The 21339-nt window shown below is 49.1% G+C and overlaps 1 protein-coding gene across 1 annotated transcript in view; it reads left to right on the top strand.

The window, feature by feature from the left end:
• Positions 1–21339, top strand: part of CRTAC1 (cartilage acidic protein 1) — a 151225-nt gene that overhangs the window by 75594 nt on the left and 54292 nt on the right. The window contains exon 3 of the mRNA XM_065920067.1: positions 17752–17948. Coding sequence (XP_065776139.1) covers positions 17752–17948 — 197 coding nt within the window. The remainder of the gene's footprint in view (positions 1–17751; positions 17949–21339) is intronic.

The raw sequence follows: 21339 nt of genomic DNA, 5'->3' as shown, positions 1-21339 counted from the left end.
CACATTCTCCCTCCATTGGAAGGCATGCTCTTCATCACTGGACCACCAGGGACATCCATCCATTTCTGTTTTAAGTCACCCATGTGTTTATTACAGTAACCACAGGAATTTAACGTAGGTCTCATTGCCTCCACTGGGCCCCAGCGCACACTCTATAGATGGATGCAAAGGGCACGTGCTGGAATCCTTGGACTAAGGCAAAACATTTAGGCCTGCATTTATCTGTTCAGGCCGGTGATTGTGGGGGCAGGAGCCTTACTTGTGCTGTCACCTACAAGCCTCATCTCCATTTACATCCAGGCCCAGAGAGGGCTCTCAGGACAAGTAACCCTTCTGAATGATGCTCTCACTACAGCGCCTTCTCTCTCATTTCACTGGATCGTCAGCCTTGAACATTGAACGTGGAGCTGAGCCAGGTCACATGAGTGCTGCCACGAGGTGCTTGTGTGGTCCAGGGTCCGGCTGGCTCGTGCCACATTCCTCAGCTGCAAAGACATTCCCAGTGGATCCTTGGCAACCAGGCCGTGGAAACTTCTCCACAAGAGCCATCTGGCATTGATTTTTCACCTCTACCTTTGAGAATTCACCAGAATCACAAAAGGAAAGAAGCAAGAACTCTTCTTTGCCCTCCACACCTGCTGAGGGGCTGTCCCGTGCTACATCTGCACTCATTGGTGTAATTTGGAGAGAGCTTTGCCAAAAGGAATCCCTGGTCTAGTTAAAATAATATGTTGGTTCAGGAACAGAAGAAAAATAAGGCCTTACAGTTGGGTACAAAGAAAGTCGAGTTTGGAATCCGAGGAAGCAAATTCAAGACCCAGCCCGCCCACTTTCCAGCTGTGTGATGGGTCCATGATTAATCCCTGACCTTAGTTTCATATTTAAAGGGGGAGAGGAAATAATGACCCCCACTGGATGGCTGAGAGGATTAAGTCATACGGATGGGTAAACCAGAAAGCACTAGACGACCAGACGCACACACCCTGCAAGGCCATGAAAAGTGAAAGTGAAAGTCACTCAGTCATGTCAGACTCTTTGACACCATGGACTATAGCCTACCAGGCTCCTCTGTTCATGGAATTCTCCAGGCAAGAATACTGGAGTGGGTAGCCATCCCTTCCCAACCCAGTGATTGAACCCAGGTTTCCCACATTGCAGGTGGATTCTTTACCATCTGAGCCAAAGTTTGATTCCCAGGATCTGGGCCAGACACTGTTCCACTGAAGGATCACTATTGAGTGCCAGCCTCTTTGCCCACATTTATTGATGCTCCGAGTCAAGAAAGACCCCCACCTGGGCTCCCATCACACATTGGCCCTTTTCCACTTGTTGTACATTGAATTTCAAAAGAGGCTGGCTGGTTTTCTCTTATCTGTAAAAGAGAGTGTTATGGTTTGTGTCTCTCTCTTTCTGAAGGAACTGAAATGCAGACATCAAAAGGGAAAGAAGAAAGCTCATGCCATCCCCAAGGGCTGAGTGCTGGCAGATGCCTAGCCTTGATCTGACCCTCTCCTGACCTGTGTGGGGGAAGCCACGTAGGCAGAGCTGCAGAGTGCTGGGCCCTACTGACCCTGAGAAGGGGTGGTGGACGCAAGAAGGAGAGGGGAGGATTTATAGGAAAAGGCTAATGAAATGAATCTCCAGTTTCCTATCTCGGCTCAAGTCGCTGAGCCCTGGCCTGGCCTCTGCTAGGTAGCCCCGAAGAATGAACGGTCCCTGAGAGGAGGAGTCTATTCCGCTCCAGGAGAAGAGCCAGGAAGGATGAGGACCACGGGTCTGTCATTCTTCACCCTCAGGGAGAATACGTATCCACCAGTGTGGATGAGAGACTCAAATGCATTGTAAACTAGTCAGTAATAGAATCCTTCTAGTTATTTATGCCATAGCTTGCTCTCCACCTGCTCGGCTGTTAGAAGCCCCTACATGGCAGAGATCACGTCCATCCAAATCCTTTTATACTGGACTCAGAGCACCTCCTGTCAACTGGTCCTTCCTGGATCATGAAAAGATCAGGACTATGGGTGGTCTCACAGTTTGCTGAACAGGAAAGCCATCAGAGGGTTTGTTTCAAATGCTGATCCCTAGGCTTAGGAATTTGCATTTTTAACGAGCTCTCCAGGTGTCTCTGATGTATTTACATTTGGTCTACAGGCTACTCTTTGAGAAATACGAATTCAGACCAGCTCTTCTCAGACTTTAATGTGCACGTGAATCACCTTGGCATCTTATTAAAAGGCGGATTCTGACTCAGAGATCCGAGGCCTGAGATTTCACATTTTTAACATTCTCACATGTTGCCGGAACCACCTATCCCCACCCCCAGTTATAGTAGCAGGGATCTAAGTACCTGCAAGCTCCCTCCGACCCCCTGCAATCAGAAGGTGCCAACTCCAGCACCGTCTTTAATCTAGATGGATGGTTCAAACATAAAAAGCCTATGTTACCTAATATCTTAGGTAATAGTCATGTACATTTCATTAGTAATTAATATAACTGTTTATTTTGAGTTGCCAGTCAGGTAGGTAGTTTTTATACTGCAATCACTTTAAAGAATAAATATCTAGGTACATTTGAATACTTTCTCACCAATACTTAACACACAACATTTTCTGTCCCTAAAACTTTAAAGCACATTTGCTCCAGCAGCCAGATTCTGATTAGTGTTAATGCATGGCTCAGGGAATTCAAGTCAGCTTGGCAACAAAGACCCCTCTGAATGAACGCCTTTCATAGTTGGCAGCTTTATATTTTTTTTAAAGCAAGCATCTCTTCTAGGACTATTTCCTTCAAATCAAAATGAAGAGTTTAATTCATCAGTTAACACTCCATAGCAACTGGCAGGCTTTTGCTGCTTCCTCCAACCGTTATTTCTCAAGATACAACCAGGCATGCCCCCATTAGCTGCAGAGAGAAGGGAAACTGGCAGGAACTTTATTTTCCTGCTGGCCAGGGATAGCCAGGTGTGTAGGGAATGGAGGCCAGCAAGCAGAAGGACACATCCTGAGGGTCCAGTAAGAGCAAGGGGAGATCCCAGAGGGCAGAGGGGGAACAACATGTACATCCCCTATGTCCTGGCCAGCACAGGCGGGGGCTCCAGAGTGACTTGTACTCACAGTTCCAAGCAGACAGTCATCACGGGGGGAAGCTCATCACCATGAAGAGGGGCCTGCACCCAGCTAGAGCACTGAGATTCTGGTTGGACAGAATCTTCCTCTGGGCTAGAAGGACAGGCCTTTTCTAAGCTGAAGGTGGCCATTTCTATTCCCTCTTGAGCTCCAACCACCAGGACCCCACTGGTCCTTGTCTTCACATGACAGCCCTGCCTTTCACCAGCCAAGACCCATCTGTCCTCTGCCCTCACCAGGGTCTGTGACCTGTGTCTCCTTGCTTGTCCAGCTCAGGCATCAGGCCAGGCTGACTGAGAGTGGCCGCCTGCCCAGCTCATGTCCAGTCCAGTGCCCAGCTCCGGACTTCCTCCCTGCTGGAGAAAACCGTAGCTGTCTCTGACCAGGCCCTCAGAAAATTCCTCCTGTCTCCATTTCACAAGGCATTCCTGCAGCTCAATGGACGTATCATTCAGCTCTTGTCGAAGAGAGTAGGAGAGTGAGGGCTCCCCGGGGGGCTCAGGAAGCTGCCTCTGCTGCAGACAACAGTCATATATCGTGTGCACATGTGGGTGTGTGCATGTGTGTGTGTACGTGCACATGCAAAACCTACAACTGTATCGTGGCTTACATGTGTCCTCTCCTCTGACCTCGAGGTAGAGCAAATATTAATAGCCCTACTTTATAGATGAGGAAACTGAATCCTCGGCAATGCATGTAGGCAGGTTTCTTTATCAAATACGGTGATGGCGGCTAGAAGAATAAAATACAGTCTGGAACTCCTTGGAGCTCACCGTCATCTGTGCTCAAGGCTACACAGGTTATAATCATAATAATTCTTTCTTTCAGAAATATTTATTGAGTTCCTATTATGTGTGAGGCACTGAGTATAAATGGAGAAGACAGACTTTCTAACTTGTGTTTATTGAGCATTTGCTCTGCGCTCAGCACTGCACTGACAACTTTACAGGCTTTATCTTCATCCTCGGCACCACCCATGGCAGAGAAGCCCGGATCAGGAAGCTGAGGCCTGGACCGGCTGGGTGACTGGCTCAAGGTCGCCCACACAACTGGAGAGTTGCGAGCAGGGACCTGCCTTGGGGCAGTCTGGCTTGTGGTCCACACTCCTCACCATGGAGCTGTGCTGCCTCTCAGCCTTTCTGTTCTCACTTCAGGTCCCGTGTGCTTTCTCCTGCCCCATGTAGCCCCTGTAGAACCCTCCTCACTCCCAAGAGAAGATGTTCTCACTGCCTTTTCCCAGCCACTCCAAAGGGTCAGAGGCAGGCAGTTCCTGTTCTGGATGCAAAGCCTGAAATGCCTGTTCTCACTTGCCCTCACCCTGAGCCAGCCCCACCTGCACTCCACCTCTGCCTCTGCCTCTCTCTAGACAGGCTGCTCTGCTTGCTTCATGGCTGGTGTTGTGTCTGTGTCTTCTTGGCAACCTCAGAGACAGGTCCTGTCCTGCCCCTGTCCTCTGCCTCCCACCACCCCTCAAGTTGTCCAACTTCACCCTCTAAGGTGTTGCACCCTGCCTGCCCCATTTATTGTGGAAAATGGCAGTGTAGTGGCTCCTCAGCTAAGGACCTCACCTTTTATTTATCCATGAGCAGATCGAGGTCTCTGGGCATCAGCTCTGTAGTCTTCCACCCATCCTATCTTCTTACCCTTCTACATTTCCTCTGTCTTCTCTGAATTCCAGACCTAACCTACCTGCTGGTGCTTAGACTCTTCCTCTCAACCTACTCTGCTTCTTGCTCATGTCCCTCTAAATCCACTGTCCTCTTGCATCTTTTCTTCTTGCCCACAAACATGCACAGGTCTCAGAGCTTGGTGATCCCATCCCATCACTCATCTCTCTGTGTTCTGGCCAGTATCGCAGGCCTCCCTGAGCCTTTCCATCCTCAGTGAGTTATCTGCATGGCTACTCCTCCTCTCTCCTATGCCCTGGATCTAGCTTCTCTCTCTTCTGTAATGAACAGCTTCCTTGACAGTTACCAGGAGCTTCCAAATTGCCAAATCCACTCTCCACTTCCAGCCCTTGGCCTTTTGGACCTCTTGGGAGCACTTAGTACTGTTGGCCCTGCCTCTCTTTTTTAACCCTTGCTTTCCCCATTTCTGTGCCTTCTTGACCATGCTCTGTCTAAGGAGTCATTTGCGGGCAAGGAACAGGAAGAAGTTTTTGGAATAATCCAGGGGAATTTCCATCTTCTGCACTATTGTTACAGTTCTCTCCCCTGACCTATCCTTCACTCAGACAGCCACCAGACAACACTCTGCAAATCGGCACTTTGGTGTAATGGTACCCCTTGTTCAGAATTCTTCAGCGGCTCCCCATTTCCTGCCAGATAAAACCTGAACTCTTGGTTTACATGTCACATCTTCCACTGTCTTCACTGCCAAGTACTCTCCAGCTTGCTTCTACTCTTTTCCATGATTGTCCAATACACACCTCTGTGTTATTCAGTTAGGCTACCTTCTATTCCCTAACCATATTTTTTTCTTCTCTGATCTGCTTCATAATTCACACTATTTCTTTTGTAAATGCCTAAATCATATGGGGCTCCCCTGGTAGCTCACAGGTAAAGAATCTGCCTGCCAATGCAAGAGACACAGGAAAAGCGGGTTCAGTCCCTGGATCAGGAAGATCCCCTGGAGGAGAGCATGGCAACTCACTCCAGCATTCTTGCCTGAGGAACCCCTTGGATAGAGGAGCCTGGTGGGCTATAGTCCATAGGGTCGCAAAGAGTCGGACGTGACTGAAGTGACTGAGCACACAAATCCTATATCTTCTGTTAAAATTCTATATATCCTTCCAGTTCTAGATCAAATGAACCTTCTTCATGAAGACTATCCCAGGGGAAGTACCTGTCCTCCTCTGAAAGTTTAGGCTTTGGATGACTCCTTATTTGGCATATTAAGTTGGAGGCTGTCTGAGCAGAGAATTCCTCGTGTGCCTTGCAACATGCCCAGTCTGAAAACAGGATCCCAGAAGGGGGAATGACCTCATTGAGAATGATTGGTTTATCTTTTTTTTACTCCTAGAGAAGAGTGAAGCATCTATAAGCAACTTGCCCCACCATTCTGCCACTAAATTGACCCATCTTAATCAAACAAGAGAAAAAGACCAATAGCTTTTTAGCTAAATCTTCTAGGTAGTTATAGCAGGAAGGAGAGAAAGTTTGAGCAGACATTTAAAGTATTCTGTAACCCAGCAGTTAAACATGATCTGTCTTAGTCCCCAGGTTAATCACAAAGTTGGGCCAGGGCTCCCCTTGTGTCCCCCCATGCCCCATGCTGGGCTGTCACTGCCAGCCCAGTGCCCTCCCGCCTCCCACCGCCAGCATGCTGCCTGGAACAGAGGCCTGAGGAGGCAGCCAAGAGCTGGACCCGTTTCTAGAACCTAGTGAGTCCCTGGTTCCACTTTCTCTGTTTACCTCTTTCTGGGGCTCCTGAAGGGAAGTGGGGGGACCTTGAGATGTATCTGAAGGACACAGGGACTCACTGGTGCCAGGGAACTGCTGCCTTCCATCAGCAGGCCTGGCAAGTCTGTCTCCAGAAGCACAGGCCCAGATGAGCCGCCGTCTCTATAGAAACACAGAGCTCATCCTTCCTGGCCCTTCCCTTCCCGTAGAGACATGGCTCCTGAGCTGCTGCTTTCATGAGCACTGATCCCAGCTGTAGGCTGTCAACCGTAGGCTCCAGACCCTGGCTCAGAATGGATGTGTGACACTGCCTGGTCTAATCAGGATGCTTCCCTGGGGTCTTTCACACCAGAGTTGAGGAAAACAAGCTCTACTCTATGCTGAAGGTGTGAGTCTGAGCGTGTACACAAGTCAGGTCTTGCAAGGAAGGATGGTGTAAGGGGATGAAGCTGACAGCAAACAGGGGAGAGGCCAGGGTAGAAGAAGTCCTGACACCCTCCTGGTCAGAACCCTGGTTCTAAGCACCCCAAGGCCTCGCTGTGCCATTGCTCTTGGCAGGTTGGACACCTGGGCCAATCCTTTTTCAGTTAGTCCAGCTGGAGTGTTTGCTACTTGCAAAAGAATCCTGATTAACCTAGCCTCCATCTGTCACTCGAATCCCTCCTTTGATAGTTTATAGAACTCCTGCCTCCCCATCTTCCTCTTTTCTTGAAATAAACTTGCCTCGAGGGATGGGGTCATAATCTTCATCATCACCACCATCATCATCATCACAGCAGCAGCATCACCGTCAGCATCAAACCATGACCTTTCTCTTCCTGGCATCATCCTAGGTATGGAGGGCATGGAACTGCAAACAGTAGTCTTTGCCTTCTAGGTGCCTCCATGCTCATCAAAATATAAGAAATTCCAAGGGCACAGAACACATGCTGAGCACAGATCTTTTTTAGAACAAGGCATAAATCAATCAGTCTGTGTGGAGCTTTCACAGAACATAGACACTCATCACTGCAGATTATTCTGACCTTTCGGTGCCAAACATCCCTTTCTGGAAAAACCATCCACCCCTTAGGACAAAAGGTTTTTATCCTCATCTTAAAGTTACCCTCTTGTTCTTTGCCCTGTATTTGTAGGGTCTTCTCCACCCTGGTTAGCTCCTAGTTCAAGATCAAATTTGTTTGTTTGTTTCTGGGATAACCCTTTCCAGACTCATTCAATTTACCCCCATGTAAAATCCCCAGCTCCAGATTTCTCATCATGGCTCTAAACCTCCCGTTAACAAAGTCTCCATTCCTTTAAACTGATACCTGGCCTCTGGATATGTCCTCTTCTGGGATACAATCTGTGAATCTCCTGTTGGAATGACTTCCCAGATGTTTTCTGGTCCTATTTAACTTCAATGGCTTTCAAAGAATTAAGCTTGTAAAAAGGAAAAAAGTGCACTATACCCAATTCCAAAGAAATGATCCATGTTCAGGGTTGTACTATCCAAATGGGAAACAGATGTAGCTAGAAACGAAAGAAGAATTCAGAGGAGGAGGGAAAAAATAGGGGTTTCTGGACTCCTTGTATTTCTCTTTACGCCTCCACCCTCAGGCTCTGCACAGACCCTCAGATATTCTGAGATCTAAGTATCAACTCAACAGATCCAGGCCTCCCTTAGGGAGACCTGCCTACTGTGAATTCAAATGGCTATCTTAGAGAATTCTACTGATTAATGTGTAATGTTTGTTCCTACTTTCCAGGGGAAATTCCTCTTCCCCTTAGTTCTGAAATGATTGGCCATTTTTATCTACTTTCTTGTCCGAAAATTGTAGTTAGTTAAAAACAAGTTATCCTTTCTCACAATGTTGTGGGTGGGGAATTAGGGCAAGTTCAGCTGGGGGGATGGGTGGGGGGTGGGGGCAGCTTTTCTGCTCCACGTGACATCAGCTGGTATCACCTGCTCAGCTGCAGTAAACTGTCGGTGGCACCAGGCTGGGCTGGAAGGCCCACAGGGTCTTCGCTCGTTTAGCTGGTGCCTCATGTGGCCTCTCGCTCAGGCTAGATTGCCCTTCCCCAGAGCATGGCGGTCTCGAGGAAGTCAGACGTCTCAACTGGCGACTGGCTTCTCCCAGAGACAACATGGAAGCTGGTGGGCCTCTTTAAGGCTAGACCCAGAACTGGCCCACATTCTGCCAATCAAGTCAAGTCACCAAGCCTGAGTCAGGGGAGGCAAAACAGATTGCACCTCCTGATGGGTGGATTAACATGTGCATACCAAGAGGAAAGAAAGTCATGACAGCCATCTCTGGAGATCAGCTGCCACATCTCTTTAACCACTTCACTCACTCAGAGATCACATGCTTATTTCTAAACCTTAGATAAAACCCATGTATAGAATACTCTTCTCTCTTTTCCCCTACAGACTGTTTTGCCTTACAATCTCCATTCTAAAACCTAGTATCTTCTTTCCATTCAACTTACGCTCTCCCTGAATACTTGTTTCAGAAAACTGTATTCCCAAGCACACAGCTCAAATTAATTTTTATTAAAGCTTATTTTAATTTTATGTTCTGTTATGATAATGATCACTAGAACTTGTAATATACTCATATTATAAGTTGACAACCCTTTAAAATCTCTTCTGCAAAGTGCCAGATGGCAAATATTCTCTACTTTGGGGCCATATAGTCTATTACAACTACTCAGCTCTGTCATATAGGAAAATCAGCTATGGAAAACATGTACATGAATGAGCAGGTTTATGTTTCAGTAAAACTTTGTTTACAAATATAGGCAGCAGGCCAGACTCGGCACAAAGCCTTGGTTTTGTTGATACCTTCCTTAGACTAAGGGATCCGTTTGTCTTTCAGTACATTTTGTCCAATGATTAGCTGTTTGACTTTCAGAAAGTCTGAAATTCACTTTCTTCCTCTATGAAATAAGGATATTGAAGTAACCTTCAAGAAGCAACAGTTAAAACCAGATACGGAACAACTGACCATTTCAAAATTGGGAAAGGAGTATGACAAGGCTATACATTGTCACTCTGCTTACTTCTATGCAAAGTACATCATGCAAAATGCTGGGCTGGATGAATCACAAGCTGGAATCAAGATTGCCAGGAGAAATATCAACAACCTCAGATATGCAGATGATATCACTCTAATGGCAGAAAGTTAAGAGAAACTAAAGAGCCTCTTGATGAGGGTGAAAGAAAAGAATGAAAAAGCTGGCTTAAAGCTCAACTCAAAACTAAGATCACAGCATCCAGACCCATCAGTTTATAGCAAATTGATGGGGAAAAAGTGGAAGCAGTGACAGATTTTCTTTTCTTGGGCTTCAAAATCACTGCAGATGGTGACTGCAGCCATGAAATTAAAGGACACTTGCTCCTTGAAAGGAGAGCTATGACAAACCTAGACAGAGTATTGAAAAGCAGAGACATCATTTTGCTGACATAGGTCCATATAGTCAAAACTATGGTTTTTCCATTGGTCATGTACAGATGTGAGAGTTGGGCCACAAAGAAGGCTGAGCACCAAAGAATTGATGTTTTCAAATTGCGGTGTTGGAGAAGACTCTTGAGAGTCCCTTGTACTGCAAGGAGATCAAACCAGTCAATCCTAAAGGAAATCAATCCTGAAAATTCATTGGAAGGACTGATGCTGAAGCTGCAATACTTTGGCCACCTAATGCGAAGAGCTGACTCACTGGAAAAGACCCTGATGCTGGAGAAGATAGAAGGCAAGAGGAGAAGGGGATGGCAGAGACTGAGATGGTTAGATAGCATCACTGAGTCAATGGACATGAATTTGAGCAAACTCCAGGAGATAGTGGAGGACAGAGGAGCCTGGTGTGCTGCAGTCTACAGGTACCAAAGAGTCAGACACGATTTAGTGACTGAACAGCAACACTGAAGTAATCAACATTACTCTGAAATGTTGTTCTGAAAACACCACACATCTTTAAAAAACCTTTGAAGGAAATTCCCTGAACGGCCACAAGATGAGTTGTTTACCTGTGACAATGTCTCAGAGCCCTGCTGATATTTCCACAACTCTGCATCTTTCCAGGGATCTCTCTGTCTCCGTAGGTCTGCGTACCCTCCCTTCTGTGGGTCTCTCTTTAAGAGCAAGTCTCTTTAGCTGTGTTTACAGTGTTTTTCTCTCTGTTCTCAGGGTTTTACTGCCCCTCAATTTCAATTTTGTATATTCTTGTGTGTCTCTCAAGATTTTTCTGTACATCTATCTCATTTCTCTGCATCTCTTCTTGATTATGATGTTGGATAGCTCTATATTTTTTCATTATTTCCTTTTTAATGAAAAAAGTTCCCTATTCTTAATTTTCAAAATAGTATATTTTTCAAATTTTAGAAAAATTTCTCTCTATATACAATGAGATATGTGTAAACTATTTAGCATGGTATCCAGTGTATAGCAGGTACCCAATAAGCATTACATCCTTTTATCTGGCTTCCCCTTTGTGTAACTGCCTATTTTTTTTTTTTCACATAAGGTCAACAATTTTCAACAGGAAAAAAGGTTGGTCCTCTGTCTTTATCTAGAAGACCTTGCTACTCTCTCCCCCTTACCCAGGACACCCATTCTCGACCTACTCCATGTCATTACCATGCTTGTACATATTTTGGGAACTAATGAAGGTAGAAGGTTGAATGAAGTCCAGGCAACAGACTGGAGGCTCAGTTGCTTTTGCTCAGCCACCCAGTGATGATCTGGTACTTCCCGCAGGCTCCTTCTCTTTCATTCGCTCTATAAGTATTTTCTGAGCACTCGTAATGCCCTAGGTGATGGGGAGACTGAAGTGAACGCAACTCCCAGTTCCTTCCCTCCTGAAGCTCATGGTTCACAGGGAGAACTGGACAATAAGTAAGCAACCAAACCAGAGTAGGGCAGAGGATGCAGCGACTGGAATATAGACAAGGGGAGGGTCTCTCGGAGATGCCTTTCAAGGTGAGACCTAAAGAATGAGAAGAAGTGAGTCCAGGAGGGAGATGGAGGGAGAATTTCTGGTCAGAGGGCTGAGACCATGACTGCTGGACCGTTAGGAGCTGAAAGGAAGCTGGTGTGTCTGGAGGAGGTCAGCAAGGCAGGTAGCAGACGGAGTTGGCTCCCAGCCCAGGCGTGATAAAGGGTCTGGGTTTCATTCCAACACAATGGGAAACCACCACAGGGCTTTAGGCTGGAGAATGGCTGATCTGATTTATGTGTTAAAACGATGACTCTGGCTAAGGTGTGGGGGAATTCGATGGGTGGGGGAAGTGGGGAAGCAGAGAAAGGAGGCTCTCCAGAGATGGTGGCCGTGGAGGAGGAAAGAAGAGAAAGGATTTGAAATATTTTAAGAGGCAGAAGTGACGGGATTGACTGATGAATCCGATGTGGAGACAAGAGGGTGGGAGAACCAAGGCTGACACCAGGCTTCTGGCTTTGGTACTTGGAGGCCCATTGCAGGGAGGAGGGGGAAGGAGCGATCAATAGTTCCATCTTGGACGTGTTCCGTCGGAGATGACTGTGGTGCATGCAGGGGAAGGTGTCAGGTCGGCAGTCGGATATATGAGTCTGAGCTTGGACTGGGGGTTTGGGTTGGAGATATAAATTTGGGAGTTGTCAGTCATGGGAATGGCTATTAAGCCCTGGTAAAAGGGGACAGAGAGAGGAGAAAGAAGCCCTGGACCAGACCTGGGGACTCTGACATTAAGAGGCAGAGAAAGGAGGAGGCACCTTTAAAGAGGAAAAGGGAGAGAAACCAGAGAGAAAGAAGGAAAGCCGGAGGAGGATGGCATCCTCAGAGCTGAGAGAGCAGAGTGTTTTTAAAAGGCAAGTGGCGAGAGCAAAGGCCACTGTGCCAGGTACTGCTGAGAGTCTCCAGGAGAAGGAAGTGAAAAGGCATCCTGTTTGTGGCCTCATGAAAGCCACCAACAGCCATAACAAGTTGAGATATAAATTTGACTGGAGTTAGATGAGTCATATAAACATGACTGGAGTTGAGGTGCAATGTGGATGGCGCGTGTGTTAAGTTGCTTCAGTTGTGTCCGACTCTGTGTGACACCATGGACTATAGCCCGCCAGGGTCCTCTGTCAGTGGGATTTTCTAGGCAAGAATACTAGAGTTGGTTGCCATGCCCTCCTCCAGGGGATCTTCCCAACACAGGGATCAAACCCCTGTCTCAGGCATCTCCTGCATTGGCAGGTGGGTTCTTTACCACCAGCACCACCTGGGAAGCCTGGAATGTGGATTGGGGTGAGGTAAATGGGCAGCGAGAAAGTGGAGACCGCTTGTGAAGACAACTATTTGAGTTTAGTGACGAAGGAGAATAAAGAAATGTCTCAGCAGGTGAGAGATCACGGGTGGGATGTTTGGGGATGAGAAACATTATTGTGTGTTTGGAAACTCAAAGTGATCACTCTGGAGGGTGAGAGATGGTGCGTTGGCTTTTTTTTTTTTTTTTTTTTTTTGAAATAATGATGAGAACTTAAGATTGTGTAACTCTTCACAGTTTACCAAGTGTTATCACACACACCGGCTTATCTTCACAGACTTGTAGATGAGGAAGCTGAAGCTTAGAGGAACTGAGTGACAAGCTCGAGGTCAGAGCCAGGAAGTGGCAGGCCCAGGACGCCACGCCCAGGCTGCTCTTCTTGGCCTGACCCCCAGGCCCCTCCCTGTCCATGGCAGTGGACTGGCACGAAACTTGGCCAGCAAACACACAAGAATGGGTCGTGCCCCGCTGGTGTCTCACAAGCAAATTTTTAAATTTCCACCAAGCCAATCACTTATGCCTATGGGCCTAGCCTTTGATATTGTAAAGTCACAGCTGCTTTCCAAGAACAGGGGACCCTGTCCCACTTCCTAAGCCTGTTCAATTGAGCTTCAAAGCCTCCTGAATTTCTAGAAGTGCCCAACAAGCTCAGGCAGGTGTTAAGAGGAAACGTGAAACCCCATGTGCCTCACATCCATCTCCCCACCCCTGTTGTGGGAACTGACACCCCAGAGGGACGGTGACTAACCTCTCACACCCCAGTCTCCAGATCTGTAAAATCCTAGGACTGTCATGAGGGTGATATGAGGTAGGGGTTATAGAGTACTTGGAAGGATGCTTGGTACACAGTGACTGCTCTGTGAGTGCCAGTCATGATGCTTTTCCTGTATTCGCTCACTCATTCACTCAGACACTTGCTGGGCACCTTCTCTCTGCCAAGCATGGCTCTAGGCGCAGCACATGCAGAAATGCACACACATTCTTCCTGGGCTCAAGAAGCATATGTTTTAATGAGGGGAAGCGATGTTGGAACACAAACAATTCTGCCTTGAGGGAATAAGCGAGGTACAAAATGCTGTGGGTGTCCAAACAAGAGAAGATCACATCTAGGCCACGCAGCGGGGGCAGGCTTCCTGGGAGGAGGGGAGGGCGGGGAGAACGACCCCCGCCTGAAAGGCCGGGTAGTAAGGAGCCAACTAGAGCGTCAGCTCCATGGAGCAGATGGGAGGGGATGAGGCTGGCTGTCCTGGGGGGAAACTATATGAGGCTCTGGTGTCAGGGCGGCAGAGCCAGCCAAGGGAAGCCCTGGTGAATGGAAGGCGTGGCAACTCCGTGCCTGGCCCCCAGCTTTCTCCCCGGGTTGCTGGGAGCCCCTGTGTAGGAGCCATTGGTTTGGCTTTGTGTCTGTAGCTCCTAGGGGTGGTGGTGGACACAGGGACCAAAGGGTCAGGTTTCATCCCAGGCTGCCTGGTAGGTTTGGTGAAGACTCTGTGGCACCCTGAGCCAGCCTGGCACCTCCACCTGCTACCCTTTAGAGAGTACTGGGACTAGCACCCCCAAGTGGTTCAAAGGAGAGATGATCTAGGGCCATCTACTACCCCAGGGCCACCACCATGGGAGCTTGTGTGACCACCCACCACCCCACATTCAGGGTAAAAGGACTGGCTTCCAATAGGTGTGGAGGCCATGACCTCTCCCGCACTGGGAAGTGGCTCCTGGGGGGTGGTAGAGACCTTCCAGGAGACCCTAGGGACAGGGGGTGCGAAGGAGGGGTGTCAGGGCTGGACTTTCTATGGTAGCCCCTCAACCATGGCCTGGAGGGTGGGGCCCAGCCCACTCTGTCTGTCCCCTGAGATGAGTTAGACTCAAGCCCCTATTTAAAGAGCAAGGGCTCTCACACAGCTTTTAGTCCGGTGCCTTTTAAACGCTGGCTCTGGAATCCCTTGTTTAAACAGCATTTTATGGAATATGATGCATAAAATAAAATGCACGCATGTGTGTTTAGTGACTCTGTCGTGTTCAACTCTTTGTGACCCCGTGGACTGAGATGTTTTCCGAGCAAGAATACTGAAGTGGGTTGCCATTTCCTCCTCCAGAGGATCTTCCCGACCCAGGGATTGAACTCGTGTCTGCTGCATCTCCCGCGGCATGGCAGGCAGATTCTTTACCGCTGAGCTATTGGGGAAGCCCCCAAAATAAAATGCATCCACACAGAAATGGCTCTGGGTGAAACTGAGCAAAGAGGGCCCGAGGCCCACCCCCACGTGTGTCCACACACTTTGTGACCCTGTGATTTGGTTCAACTCTCATTTTGCAGAAGAGAAACTCTCCACCTAGAGAGGGGAACTGACCAGCCTAAGGTCCCAAAACTCACCTCTGAAAGAGTCAGGACCTGCAGAGAAGCAAATGAAATCAAGGATGAGAAAGTGTTTTATAAACTATAAAGTGTAGGGTTATTATCTCCACTTTATGACAAGTTCTTGGGCATTTTCCCATGTCACTACTTTGGGAGAGATCACCAGAAAAAAAAAAAAAAAAGGACAAAGAGTGTTGGCATCACAGGCAGTGTGGGAAAAGCACAGGATTGGACCTGAAGACAGTTATTTTAGAAGCCTTATGCTGCCGTGTACAAGCTGTGTGGTCTTGGACAGCCTACTTTGCCTCTCTGACCCCCCGTTTCCTCTTCTAGGAAAACCCCTTCTTTACTATCTTCCTGGGATTACTGGGGTTCAGGTGAAGCAATGCCTGGGAAAGTGCTTGTAGCCAGGCCTAGGGCCCCAGAACTATACTGTCTCATGAGGAGCAGTAATGATGGTAAACAGAAGACCTGAAGGCTTTGAGGACAAGCATTTAGCGCCCGGAAGGCACTTGCTATCCCTGAGGGCTTGAGCCAGCTGCTGACAGGGCGGGAACCCAAGAGTTCCGTCGTTGCTGTCTAGACGCGTCCCATAGGTCATACAACACTCCCACATGCAGCCCTCAGACACTGTTTGTCAAGGCGTCTAAGGCACAACCTTCCATCACTGGGTGCTGACTCAGCCCCCAGTGAGCTCAGCTCCCCTTTTGCACACTGTGGATGCCAGAAGGCGCCTGGCCAGTCACTCAGCACCCCCTAAACTTCACTGGCTCTGTGTCTTGGTGACGAAGGAAAGGGCCAAATTGGATGTGTTTCAGGAAAGCAAGAAGTGATTTCTCTCAAAGACCTTGGAGAGTTCTTCCCTCCCTCCCTGCCGTGTGCTCCGCAGGGGACGTCCAGTGGCTGGCAGCCGAACTCTGCTCAGGATGCACAGGCTTGGCTAAAACAAAGGCAGGAGCCCGGGGGACTAATGGATGGGGGTTGGAGAGCCTGGCAGGTGTTCCAGGAGGAGGGAGGAGTCCTCAGACATTCCTGGCAGTGCTGCCTGGGGGTGACCTTGGGCACACCACCCTCCAGGTGGAAAGGCGCCGGGAAGAAATCAACCACGGGACACCTAAGCCCTTGTGACTCACCTATTGGGCTCTGAGTCAACAAAGATTTATTGAGAACCTACTGTGTACCAGGCACAGTGCTAGGCCTTGCGGAACAAAGGAGGCAGAAAGTTCTGCCCTCATGGAGCTGACATTCTAGCGGGAACAAAGGAAGAAGAGATAAAGAGGAAAATAGAAAATGATCAGCTAGTGGTAGAAGCCATGGGGAGGCTGAGGGGTAAGGGATACTGGGTGATGGTGATTTCAAGATTCAGAAATGTGGGAAGGAGGCCTTATCAAGAAGGGACAACTGAGTGAAAGTCTGAAGTATGTGAAAGAGGGAGACAGCCATGTGGATCTCAGGGAAAAGCATCCTGGGCAGAGGGAACAGCAAGTGCAAAGTCCTTGAGGCAGGAGCGTTCAGCAGGGAGGCCAGTGTGGCTACAGGAGAGTCAGACAAGAGAGAGATGAGGACTGAGGAGCAATTTAATCTTTTGCGTTGTTCCTCAGAGGAAAAAAGATCCACCTGATGACTTTAGATGCATTCATAATGCTACTATTTAAGAGATTCATTCCAAACCTCAGTGACAAAGCCTTCTGTGTTTCTAGGTCTCACTTACCCGAGGGCCCTTGGAACAGCAGGGAGAGCCTGGGTTCAAGTCCCAGCACCTATCAGCACCTTTGTTACCTGGGGAAGGGCCTTCCACCTCTGAGCCCCAGTTACCCTGCTGAAGTGCAGCAGTTGCCTCATCTGCAAAATAGGTTAATAATGCAGCCACCCATGCCTACCTCACTTGATTATTGTTAAACTTAAAGTGAAAATAAACGTCTCTCAGTCATGTCTGACTCTTTGTGACCCCATGGACTATACAGTCCATGGAATTCTCCAGGCCAGAATACTGGAGTGGGTAGCCTTTCCTTCTCCAAGGGATCTTCCCATCCCAGAGGATCAAACCCAGGCATCCAGCACTGCAGGCAGATTCTTTACGAGCTGAGCCACAAGGGTAGCCCAAGAATACTGGAGTGGGTAGCCTATCCCTTACTCCAGGGGATCTTCCCGACCCAGGAATCTAACCAGGGTCTCTTGCATGGCTGGCGGATTCTTTACCAATTGCACTATGAGGGAAGCCCATTTGTTGTTAAACTTAATGAGATCATAAATAGAAAGTGACTTTTACATTGAAATGGGTAAGATAAATGTCACGTTGCTTTTTGTTTTCTTCAGCAAAACCTATAATAAGGGCTCATCACTGGCTGCCCACTCCCCTCCACCACCCTGCTCCCCGTATTGCATCCCACGTGGGCCCTGTTGTCTCTCACTTTGCTGAAGGCCACCCCTGATTCAGGGACGCTCATCAGATGCCCGGAGACCCCAAGACAAGGCTGCCAGAAGTTCCCTGGCAGATATGTCCCCACACTGGCCTGTCCAGGAGGGCTCTGAGCCCACTGCTCTGGTCGGGTGGAACCAGGCGGGCCCAGCCTCTCCTCCCCAACATTTCCCTCCGCCTTCCTCCAGGTACAATGGCCCCAACCTGGTTCTGAAGTACGATCGGGCCCAGAAGCGGCTGGTGAACATCGCGGTGGACGAGCGCAGCTCCCCGTACTACGCGCTGCGTGACCGGCAGGGCAACGCCATCGGGGTCACAGCCTGTGACATTGACGGGGACGGCCGTGAGGAGATCTACTTCCTCAACACCAATAACGCCTTCTCAGGTAAGGGCTGCGGGCCTTGGGCCTTCCCTAGGAAGGAGGCTCCCACCTTCCTCCTCCCATCACCAGGTTGCAGTCACCAGCTTCCCCAGGGCCAGGCCCTGCCACCTCCAGGACCTCGGTTTATCCCGGCAATGACCCAACAGTGACACCCCCAGGAGGCCCTTTCTTCTCTTACGCATGAAGCTTTCTCTCACCTCCCAGTCCCTGGGCCTGGCGATAGAGGCCTTGAGCAGAAGGCCAGTCCCTCTCCCTCAGACCATATGTCCTCTTTGCCCCCCAGTCACAGCGGCCCCCCATCCTCCTAAGTAACCCATCCTCCCTTCTCCCCCAGCTCCTGTGCGACTCAGTCATTCAGGACTTCTCACACCCGTCACCCACAGATGACCCCCACCCCCTGGCGTAGCCCTTCATGGTACTTTCAGAGGGCCTTTCTAAAATGCTCTGAAATCCTTCAGGAGCCCCCAAAGCCTTCAATTTAGCTCATTCTTTCACCCCACATTCCTGCTGAGTACCTGCTCCCTGCCAGACAAGAGGCCCTCGGGGCTGGGGACACAACTTGGAGGGAGACAGACCTGGGGCCTGTCCTAGCCCAGAGCACCATCCCGTGTCACTTGGGCTCTTGTGTAAATGCAGAATCTGCCTCAGCAGGCCTGGCTGGGGCCCAAGAGCCTGCCTTGCTAATAAACTCTCAGGTGATACTGCTGCTGCTAGTCCAGGGACCACACTTTGAGTAGTGATGTCCTACATCCCAAGGAATGGCTGAGGGAAATTGATGCCCAGAAGGCTACATAATAGTAACAATGATGAAAATAACTAATATTTTAGTAGCACCTACTCGGCAGAAAGTGAAGAGGAACTAAAAAGCCTCTTGATGAAAGTGAAAGAGGAGAGTGAAAAAGTTGGCTTAAAGCTTAACATTCAGAAAACTAAGATCATGGCATCTGGTCCCATCACCTCATGGGAAATAGATGGGGAGACAGTGGAAACAGTGTCAGACTTTATTTTTTTGGGCTCCAAAGTCACTGCAGATGGTGACTGCAGCCATGAAATTAAAAGACGCTTACTCCTTGGAAGGAAAGTTATGACCAACCTAGACAGCATATTAAAAAGCAGAGACATTACTTTGCCAACAAAGGTCCGTCTAGTCAAGGCTATGGTTTTTCTAGTGGTCATGTATGGATGTGAGAGTTGGACTATAAAGAAAGCCGAGTGCCAAAAAATTGATGCTTTTGAACTATGGTGTTGGAGAAGACTCTTGAGAGTCCCTTGATTGCAAGGAGATCCAACCAGTCCATCCTAAAGGAGATAAGTCCTGGGTGTTCATTGGAAGGGCTGATGCTGAAGCTGAAACTCCAATACTTTGGCCACCTCATGCAAAGAGTTGACTCATTGGAAAAGACCCTGATGCTGGGAGGGACTGGGGGCAGGAGGAGAAGGGGACGACAGAGGATGAGATGGCTGGATGGTATCACTGACTCGATGGGCATGAGTTTGAGTGAACTCCGGGAGTTGGGGATGGACAGGGAGGCCTGGCATGCTGCGATTCACGGGGTCGCAAAGAGTAGGACACGACTGAGCGACTGAACTAACTAACTCGGTGCCAGGATGGGGGTCTAAGTGCTTTGTCTTCTTGTTGTTCAGTTGCTCAGTCATGTCTGACTCTTTGAAACCCCATGGATTGCAGCACCCCAGGCTTCCATGGCCTTCACTATCTCCCAGAGTCATCTCATTTAAGTCTTACAACAGCTCGAGTATGTAGGTCCTGGTATAGCCCACTTTATAGTTGAGAAAACTGAGGCACAAAGAGGTCACATGAGTTGCCCAAGGCACACAACTTGTACACCCCAGGATTCAGACCCAAGCGTTTGACTCAAGATCCATCCTTTTCATCAGCACACTCTATGGCCTTACTCAGTCTGAGGCCCTGGGCACCTAGTAGAGAGCCAGGCTCACGGTTGGTGCTCCGTGTTCCATGAGTTGGGAGGCTGTATTCTTGGGGCTGCAGACAGAGGTCTGCTCCCATGGGTCCATAACATCTGCAGGGAAGTCCCAAGCCACACTTCCCCCTGAAGGATGCAGGGTCTCATGTCCCTGTGGGGCCAGGTTGGTCGTGCCCTGGACTCTTCCAGATGGTGGTAGCCTCTTGGGTTGTTCTGGATCCCACTGTGCAGTTCAGACTTGTGCATTCACTGTCCTGCACACTCCCAACTTCCTGGAGTCAGGTGATCACCTTCCCTGCCTACACACACACACACACACACACACACACACACACACACAGTGGCTTTACCCTGGCCTATACTGTTGCCCCTACTGGTGTCTGAGCCCAAGCCAGGATCCACCCCAGACTGCCCTTGCTGTTGAGCCCTGCTAGTTGCCTGAATGGGAGGGGATGGGGTTGGGGCTGGTGCCAGAGGGAGGGACAGGGGCAGGCAGAGCTGACTGGCTGATAGCCAGCCTTGTGCAGCCAAGAAACAATGAGCCACAGCCCCGAGTGGTGTTTTATGGGTTTTCATCTCATCTTGCCACCAAGTGAGGCCTGAGAGATAGTAATTATCCCTACACAAATATCAAGGCATGATTACCCAGCTGGATTTACTGCCCTCTCTCCAACCAAGCCAAGATTGGATTAGGACACAATTAATTGATGGGCTGATCAACTCTTTAATGTGGGGCAAGGTCAGGAGGGGAGCAGCGGCAAGGGACGCTGTGGAAGGGGTGAGTCCCCGGCTGGAGGGAAGCCGAAGTGGGGAGGACTGCGGAGGGGGGTGTTTAACACTGGCTCGGTGGGCATGATGCCAAAGGAAGGGGACAGACTCTCCAGTCACCGAACACAGAGCACCTGGGCTGGGACCTATCAGGTGTCTCTGAAGCGGCAGCCCTCCCACGCTCTTAGAGTGTTTTGTAGTGAACCCAAAAGCCACGGTGCTTAGCCCAGGCTGCACATGAGACTTCCCTGAGGAGCTTTAACGCTCCCAGTTCCCAGGGAGCATCCTGGTCAGTCCAGCAGGAAGATCAGAAAGCTCTCCGGGTGATTCCCCGGTGCAGTCAAGGTTGACAGCAATACCCTAGAGTCATGTTGGTTCCATACTCAGCCTAATCATCACACCATTCACTCACTCATACATTCATTCACTGGATACATACTTATTGAGCACCCACCGTATGCCAAGCACTGTTCTAGGCACCGACGATGCCCCAGTGAATGAACTGACAAAAATCCTTCCCTCTCTCCCCAGTGCAACCTTTTATTTCTCTAGGAACCTGACCCTGCTCTCCTGGCCCTGTGAAATCTTGAGTTTGTCGAGGGCAAAGTCCCTCTGCTGGTTATTTTGTGCCCCATTCTGGCCCAGCCAGAACTTGAACATCCTAAGAGTACAATTAAAACTTG

The sequence above is a fragment of the Muntiacus reevesi genome, chromosome 2, assembly GCF_963930625.1.
Source record: "Muntiacus reevesi chromosome 2, mMunRee1.1, whole genome shotgun sequence".
NCBI classification, from domain to species: Eukaryota; Metazoa; Chordata; class Mammalia; order Artiodactyla; family Cervidae; genus Muntiacus; species Muntiacus reevesi.
The sequence above is the reverse complement of the archived record's forward strand: the minus strand, read 5'-3'. Positions and strand labels throughout refer to the sequence as shown.